Here is a 9,325-nt window from a genome sequence, read left to right on the forward strand (position 1 = left end):
TGAAGTTGACCAATCAATAATCTTCATCTAACTGACTGTTGACCCTCATCTACGGTCAGACCTACGGACCGTGGATCGATTGACGGTTCGTGCTGGTCAACCGTCAATCGGGACTGAAGCTGGGCTTTTGGGGCATCGATCCACGGACACGAACTACGGTCCGTGACCTGACCTACGGACCGTAAGTCCGGCCGTGGGTCAACACTTAGCCAAATTTTCTGACTGAGTCTTGGAGGGGTTGCAGTGGTGAACCATGGACCACCAGCGCGGGCCGTGGTCTGACCTACGGTCCGTGGATGGTGACCGTAAGTTGCACTTGCAACTTCTCGAAATCTGTATTTTTTGTCTGTTTCGAATACGGGGTGTTACATATATTGTTATTGAGATCCTTCATATCATGAATCATAACTCTTGAATTCATAATTCAAATTCAAGAGAGAGTTAAGAGTAGAGTTCAAAGAAGCATTTGAGTTCAATTGTGAATCCTTTGAGATCCATCATCAATTTGAGTTAAGTTTTGAGTAAGTGAGTAAGAGAATGAGAAGAGTCATATACATGAGTTCCATGTAGTTATGTAGACCTTTGAGTCGAGTCGTTCATGCCAATAATTTTGCATGAACTCCATAAATTGAGTATCATTGAGATGAGTAGTATCTTCAAGTTCTAAGTCTTGAGTATTGAGTTCATAATACCTTTTGAGATTATATTCCTAATCATGGGACTATTACATGCTACCCATGAAGTCCTTGAGTTGGGTTATTCATGTCAATAATTCCGCATGAACCCTATAAGTCGAGCAGTCTTGAAGCGAGAAGTATGTTCGAGTCCTTGAGTTGAGTAGTTCATGCTCATAAATTTCGTATGAACCCTCTGAGTTGAGCATTCTTGAAGTGAGTAGTACTGTTGAAGTTCTTGAGTTCCAAGTATTGAGTTCTATCTATGGTTATTGAAAATCTTGCATTGAGTCGTTCACGTCCATAATTCGGTATGAACCATATTTTAAAAAGTCTTTTACAAACGTTTTAACTTTGTTTTAAGACTTAAGTTTTGAGTTAAGCAAAGAGTAAAGAGTAAAGAGTTGAAGTTCATTTCTTCAAAAGTATATGGAGACTATGTATTCCCAAAAAGAGTTTAAAAATGTTTTCACATTTAAATAAGAATGGAAACTGAGATTTCCAAAGAGCTTTCGGGCGAGTTTTTAGAAAACACTAATAGCTTTCTAAATGAAGCAAGCAGGAAAACTGAGATTTCCAAGATAGCCTTTGAGCTAAGTTTTGAGCAATTATCTCAAATCACAGAAAGAAGTATGTTTTTAAAACATAAAGAGCTAGTATATTTTGGGAGTAGTATTGAGCACCGAATTGAGGGCGAGCATGAGTTCAGATAACTCACGTCTCCTGAAAACCATGTAGCCACCATGGGTAGAAAAGGGTCATACTTTTTAGATGAATCCTTACATCAGTTTATTGTATTTTTACATACATTTCAGACATATGTTGTATCCTTGCATACACAGAGAGTTTTCAGCATGTTTTTAAACAATTTGTTTCTTTATACACTTATTTTAAATTGCTTTATATTGAAATGAGTTCAGTTATATTGAGTTGAGTATACAGAGTTGAGTACCCAGAGTCGAATAACATATCTTTGAGTTGAGTATCTTATCCTTGAGTACTTCTGAGTTGAGTAAGTTTGAGTAGTTTTGAGTAGTTTGGAGTATTCCTTGAGTTGAGTAAGATTTGAAAAGAGTTAAGTATGTTTCCTTTTATCAAGTTTCAAGCTTATGTTTATGCTTTAGAATTCCCCTTACATGCTCGTACATTCCACGTACTGAGTCATTTGGCCTGTATCTTCTCATGATACAAACACAGGTATTGATCATGATCGTCAATAGGAGCTTCGTTGATACATCCGGGAGTTCGAGTTAGCTATGGTGAGCCTCCTTGTTTCCGGAGGATTTCATTTACTTTTCAGTTTAGTCAGGATGACGTGGGTCTTGTCCCGACTTCCATCTTTATCAGTTAGAGGCTTCATAGATAGTCAGTATAGTTGAGAAGTCTATATTATTCATTTATTTTATTAAATGTTTTAAAGACTTAAGTTGCCTATTTTATGGCGAGTTGAATAATTTATTTTATTCGGAGTTTTCTTTTGAGTTAAAGCTTTCTATTTAAGTTTTATGAACTTTTATTTCAGTTTTTAAGCTTTGTATGCTTGATTCAGTTTTCCGCTTGTAGTCAGCCAGGATGAGGATTCGCTTGGGGACCAGCAATGGTCTTCGAGTGCCGGCCACGTCCAGGGTGTAGGCTCGGGTCGTGACATCAACTATAAGTTATTGAAGAGGTAGTTATTCTTCATCTTCTTCTTCATCTATTTTTTTCTTTCTACTTCATCAAGTAGTCGATTTTTTATTTTTTTTCGCTTTTCCATCTACAAATTTAATCAAAGAAGGATGCATCTTCAACTTCAAAATCGATTGTGGAAAAAACGCCCAAAAAAGGAGGAAAATGTCGAGTTGTTGATGGCTCCGCTAAGGGATTTGGGTCGAGATCTATGAGTGACGCCATTGTTGAAAGTGGAAAAAAAAACTACGGGAGTTGATGTAGAGAAAAAGAGAAAGTGTAGAAGGATTTCTTCATCATTTTTTTTTTTTGCTTTCAGCAAAGCAGATTGTTGACTTTTTTTTCCGAATTTTTGTTGTTCATCTTTTTTATGATACATATGGGTTCAGATCTTTTAATATATCTAGTTGATTTTGATTCTTAAATTAATGTATAATTCGTTCGTTTCACCTTTATGATACATTACAATTTAATCATGTACAATATATTGTTTCAAATATTAGTTGTGATACATAACCCTAATTTATTGAAACACAAATTACTATGTATCATGTTCATAGTTATGTATTGGAAACACAATTATTACAAAATTCGTTATCTTTTTACTACCGACACATACACCCTGCCTTGTTTAACTAGTAGAAGGCTATGTATCGGTAGACACTATCAAATATTACTATTGATACATAAACACTAATGTTTTATAACAAAATCAGTTTGTATCATATTCATAGTTATGTATATGATACATAACTTTGTTATGTGTATAACATAGTTATGTATCATGATGTTGTGATGTATCGCATGTTGTTAAGTATCTGCAACACTGTTTTATCATATTCATAGTTTTTTTTTTGTACATGATACATAATTATATAAAATTGTCGATTTTCTTTTAATCTGTTATAATTTGGGAGAGAATTTGAGAGAAGAAAATTTGAAATTTGAATTGTTTGGAGCTGTTATTTGGGAGAGATTGACATCAATTTGATTTGCATGATTTGGGGAACTGACATTTAATTTTATATTTAATTTCCTTTTTAATCTCAACAAAGTAGTTGTATAATGTATCAGGATGAAATTTATGTATCTGGATGACTGATATTTGAAGCGATTTTTTATAAAATAGAAAAGAGTAGGGATAGAATGTAATTTAGGTCTTACACTATGACATTTATGTAAGTTATACTAGAATTAAAGAAACAAGAAAAAGGTCATATTTGTTACTCAACTATGCTAAATGGTTCAAAAAAATAAATTCTCCATCAGTAATTGGGATCAGATCTACGTACCTTCTCCGTTGCTGAAGTTGTCCAAATTTTCCCTTTGTAGAACATGTTTAACATAGATTAGCCATATGGCTCAAACTTAAGCCTCGTAGTTCAAAATATGCGAGGGCAAATCTAACCTCAATTATTAAAGAAGGATATATATATATATGTGTGTCACGAAATTTCATAATTCAAAAATCGAATTTCAGAATTTTCGAAAATTTTAAAAACAACAAAAGATGCTTCACTTTTTCCAACTTCAAATAACTCGCAGAAAGTCAATTTTAATTTGTATTCATGGCCAAAAACAACTGAATCCAACTTTCAAATACCATTTTTCACTTTAAAAATAAACTTTTTTTAAAAAAAATAAAATGAAATCGCAATGAAATATGGACAAATGATCACTAAATACAATTTCGATTTAAAGATTAGTCAAACTGACTCTCATGACCAGTAAAAGTATATCGATTTTGAATTATAAATGTGGACAAAAGCACAAAAGCGACGGGAGTGATAATATGAGGCTGGAGTTACGTAGGGACTAGCACTCCCTCCACAAATAATTTAGTATAGTTAACAAATAAAATATACTATAGATTAGTTTTTTTTCCTTTGGGTGATCAATTTGGATGATATAATATGGTAGGAAGAATGTTGCAACATACAAGGACAAAGAGCAAGACAGTGTTCCTTAGCATTCCATAAGTCACAAACATCCAAATCTCCAGATATAAAATAGATGCCAAGAATAAAAACAAACACACTTGCACAAGAATCCATATCCTAATTTTGAAAGCTATGTCTATATATTATTAATACATATTTTGGACTTTATCTTACCTCTCCACTCATTTTCTCTTTCTTACTTCTGGACCTATTAGTATTTTGAAATGATTCCCTACGTGGACCCCTTGATCTCTTTCTATTTCAAACTTTTCGATGCATCTAATAGTATCAATTTTATGCTATCAAGTAAGTCCATACAAAATTAATTCGTGACATTTTGTAAAAACTATAATAATTAACTACCTTGCAAGGGTTTGAAAATCATCAATTTAAAATGCTTTAATTAAAGCAAGAAAAATCAGGGTACCATGAAAAAAGGCCATATCTAAAATATGTAATGTATGCAGTTTATTCTAATCTTAAATATCAGTCGTTGATTTCATTATTTAAAGTGAAGATAATTTTATCGTTGCTCCGAGCAGGAGAGCCCGACTCTAAAAGGTTAAACAAAAGGCAAGGTGCCTTAGACCTCCAAATTTAAAGGGTTTCATTTTATTTTATTTTAATAATAATATAGGTGTTTTTTCAGGAAAAAATATTGAATAAGTACTATTTCACACATTTGGAATACTATCTAGAAAAAGACTAAAATGGATTGACTATATCAACAATTTAAAAAGAATCATTAAAAAAGTTAATTATAAAAAGTTATTAACAATTTTGCATCTCAAAAATCTAGAAGAATAAATTTCAAGAAAAATATATATAAATTTATTTTTAAAATTGTAATTAAGGCTTTCATTTGATTTTCACTTTTAGATCATAATGTGCTTGAGACGCCTCTAGCTCAGAGACTAAACACAAAAAAGGAAGACCTCAAAGAAGAAGAGAAACAAAAGAAATGAATACATTGGATACCAGTAAAGCTAGCTATTCATAATCTTCTCTACATTTTTTTCAATAAGTTAAATAAACAAAACTAAGTTATACAACACTTTTATTCCTTTCCTTGTCCTTCCCTATCTCTTCTATATTTACTTTTTTTTTAACTCAACTTTTCATGGAAAAAAAGAAGAAGAACATGTCTCCTCTTTTTCTTTCTTTCCAAATTTTCATTCTTCTTGTGAAATTTTCGAAAGAAACATCTCCTTTATGCCTCTTCCCCCTAATTTCCATACATTGTCATATTCTTCGTAGAAGCTAAGAGAACGTGTACACGTACATATATAAATAAAATTTCAAGGTCTTCAATCTTGTAGCTCTTAAACTTGTGTTGTAGTATTGTGTTGATCATGAAGCCAATTTGAGAATGTTTGAAGAGTGTTCATATCAGCTCTATAATGTTTTTGAGTAAATTCAAGGAGAGTAGGCCATGTGAAATCAGGATATATTCGAGGGTTGTTGGAGTCCACCAATTCATTTGGTGGGCTCACCACCTTATCTTTGTTTGGACAAAGAAAGAAAGCTAGTGATTTCCTAGGAGTCTTGTTGTTTACTACTGCTCTGTGCAGGCAACTTTTGTATCTTCCATTTGATAGCGCCTGCAAAAGGTAAAAAAAAATAATGTTTAAACCCCACTAGATCAAATTTATGTGACCACTTTTTCACCTATATTTCAACTTGTTCAATGGAGTATATATATGTGGACATCATATTCATGTTGTACGTCCTAATTAAACACACATGATATATATCATTTCATCGTTACAATGTGAAAATATCTTACCATAAATGTGTCGCCTATGTTAACCACAAATGCATTGAAATTTGGACTGATGGAACGCCATTCATCGTCCACAAAAACTTGAAGTCCGCCAACACAATCTTGATGGAGAATTGTTAATGATGTTGGGTCACAATGAGGCCCCGTTCCTAAGGTGAGCTCCGGTTTCTGACATGGTGGATAGTAGTTGAGTCTCATTATCGAATCATTTTCTTCGAAAAATTCTTTGAAGTGGCTCTTCTCTACGCCTAGGCTCATCCCTAAGAGTTCCATGATCCCAAGAGAAAGTGTGTTCATGGAATTGCAATATTCTTGATAAACATTCCTATATAATTTAAGTGGAAAAAAAGGTTAACTCATTTACATATATAATCGAGAATATGTATATATATAGTGCCTCTATATCAAATTGTTTATCTGGTTTTGAGTGACACAAAATTTAAAATAATAAAGAAATTTTTGAATCTTGCAGTCAGCTGAAACAAATAAATATATTGAAACGAATAGAGTAGTACGGTCCGTACCCAAGATGGTTAAAACTTTCACCCAATGTCCTTTGAAAATACTCTTCAACTATGTGAGATGATTCTTCTTCAGCAGAGTAACGAAAAGAGAGTGTCTCTTTCCAAGGTAGCTTTGACGAAAACCTTCCAGTAAAGCTACTAGCATAACCACAATGCTCACCAATTTTCCTCTGAGCCTTTTGCTTTTCCAAAAGCGGCAAGTCAAAGAACGTATCCATATAACGATGAGCATTAGAAATAAGATTAGCATCAACTCCATGGTTCACCACAAGAAAAAAGCCATGACTCCGACACGCTTCTCCAACAAGCTTAGATGCTTGTTGGGCCGCGTCAGAGTCACCAGAAAGAAAACCCCTTAAGTCAATAAGGGGTACGTGAAGTTCTTGTACTACGGCACAAGGCTTCTCGTGGTCGGGCCATATGAATTGTGTGGGAATATTAGACTCACGTTTCATATGCGATGCATCAAAAATAAATTGTTTTGTTTCATCTATCATTGGAGATTTTGCATTTGTGATCATACAATCAATAGCCATTATTGCATGCACAGAGTAGGAGTAGTAGTTAATTTGTGAAGAGCCAAAAGTGAAGGATATATAAAGAAACTAAAGAGAGAGAGTTGAGATAAAGGAAAAGCCAAGGCCGTTCATTGGGAAAATAGGTGAACAAAAATTGGAATCTTATAGGTCTCTCACTTAACAGAGAAAATGAATAGTTTGCTAAAAAGGGCTTAGCAATGCTTAAAATTGGGATAGAGGTCCTTATGTTGTTTGTCTTTTTTACTATTGACATCATAGAAGAGTTTCTCATATATTTTAAATTAAATTTTAAAAAATTATGTTTGATAGTAATAGATTTTGAATTGGATTTTAAAATTTTATTTTCAAGATACTAATTATTTACAAGTTTCAAAAAGTGGTCACAGAAATTTCACTTGGGAAATCTTGTAGCTCAATTGATTGAATATTTAAACTCCCATTTTACTAGTGAAAGTTCAATTCTCCACTTTGTAATCCTCTTCATTTTCACTCACTTAAGTATTATTTTTATTTTAAAAAAACTAAAATACATTTCTAAACACAATTTTAAGTTATGAATATATAACTTCAAAAATTTCATTCAGAATTTAAATTTTAACTTTAAAATTTATGATCAAATGAAATAAATTTGCGGAGAAGTTGATAATGGTTAAAATAGAGATAAAAGGTTCATATGTTGTTTGTCTTTTCTACTGTTGGACAGGAAAGCGTTTCCCAATGGTGTTTGGAGTTTCCTTTGGTCGGGTGATTGAGCCATCACCATTCACCACCCAACCTTTTTTATTGAAGCATACTCTTTTCATTCATAACATTAACATATTCCTCATACCGTCATCACTGGCGTCACCTAACTATTTGACTTGACACGGTTATTTTTTTATTTTAAAAATAAATTTTTATTTTTATTTATCACATTTTACATATCAATTTTTATTTTTATTTTATATTTAGAATTCCTTATTTATCTCTCAAATATTTTTTCAAGACCTAATTAGTATTCTTTATTTATTTTCCAAATATTTTTTCAAGACCTAATACTAATTAGAACAGTGTGCTAAGTCAAAAAGTGATAAGAAAAATTGAACCGAGATTGAGAATTTAGTGGGGGTGCTAAGACTTCTTATCCTAATGAGCATTGATTGATAATTTAGTTGGAGGTGGGGTGGGGGCTGACAGGGTCGTCTCGACCATAAGGCCACTAAAGCAATCGCTTGGGGTCTCAATTTTTTTGGGGCCTCTATTTTCTCTCAAAGATATGTGTATATATATTGTTAAAAAAAATTCATGTATTGATAAATTTGAAATTATTTTTTTGTATAGAAAATATAATTGAGAAATTGAATATTGTTTAGTTGATTGTAGTGTCTTTTCTAGATTCTTATGTGGCTAGTTAATTGTAGTATCCTTTCTAGTTTCGCATGTGGGTATGTATTTTGTTGTCTAGCTCATTTATATTTTGACGATTATCATGAACCAACAATATTGTGTTCTTATACTTATTTTTCTTTATTCTCCTTTCACTATTTTTCATTCTTTCATTATTGAATATTCTTAAGTCTCTCAAACGTTCAAACATTCTACATTATGTGATATCTATTGTTGTGTGTTTATAAAAAGATCAAATTTGTTTTTGGTGTCTTATTAAAATTTCAAGCACTAAAACTAATCAACACTATTTTAATATTATTTATTAACTTATCAAATTCATCGCTACACTATTTTAACATCATCATATTTTTAAAATTTTGAGTCATGTTTTATTATTCCAACTTTATATTATATAATTTTCATTGAAATTTACATTATTTGCATTCTTACTTCATAATGTCTACATATATCCTGCTCCTCCAGACCTCATTTGTAGGATTACACTAGTATATTATAATTATTCAATTTATATTTATATCAACTAAAAAAATTAGGGCCTCTTTATAATGTTTGGCTTTAGGCCCCTAAACTTGTTGAGACGGCCCTGAGAGAGGGATGAGGGGGTTAGAGTTACTTTTTAAGTATATTATAAGTTATAAGTTGATTATACTAAATTTTTAATTTTTAACTTATATTATATATTTTAGGCCTAAAAATAAGTGTTTAAATTATTATTTTTGTCTTTTTCCAAACAACTTTCAAAAATAAAAAAGAGTTTAAAAGTCAAAAATTATTTTAGATAAACCAATCAAAATACCCTCTTATTAAA

General features: G+C 31.9%; 1 protein-coding gene across 1 annotated transcript; it reads right to left on the reverse strand.

The window, feature by feature from the left end:
* Positions 1-5,227: 5,227 nt before the first annotated feature.
* LOC102584697 (gibberellin 20 oxidase 1-D) lies at positions 5,228-7,257 on the reverse strand. The gene is made up of 3 exons (XM_006362628.2): positions 6,590-7,257; positions 6,069-6,390; positions 5,228-5,883 (listed from the first exon to the last, which is right to left on the reverse strand). Exons 1-3 carry the CDS (start codon positions 7,123-7,125, stop codon positions 5,605-5,607), a joined length of 1,137 nt encoding a protein of 378 aa, XP_006362690.1. The 5' UTR covers positions 7,126-7,257; the 3' UTR covers positions 5,228-5,604.
* Positions 7,258-9,325: the final 2,068 nt, after the last annotated feature.

This window comes from Solanum tuberosum, unplaced genomic scaffold (genome assembly GCF_000226075.1).
Source record: "Solanum tuberosum cultivar DM 1-3 516 R44 unplaced genomic scaffold, SolTub_3.0 scf00414, whole genome shotgun sequence".
Lineage (NCBI taxonomy): Eukaryota > Viridiplantae > Streptophyta > Magnoliopsida > Solanales > Solanaceae > Solanum > Solanum tuberosum.

Excerpts from the sequence above, each read along its gene's own strand:
- LOC102584697 (XM_006362628.2), bottom strand. The coding sequence starts at position 7,125 with ATGGCTATTGATTGTATGATCACAAATGCAAAATCTCCAATGATAGAT. Across the intron at positions 6,391-6,589 it reads GAAAGTTTTAACCATCTTGG|GAATGTTTATCAAGAATATT; the intron begins GTACGGACCGTA and ends TAAATTATATAG. Across the intron at positions 5,884-6,068 it reads ACATAGGCGACACATTTATG|GCGCTATCAAATGGAAGATA; the intron begins GTAAGATATTTT and ends TACCTTTTGCAG.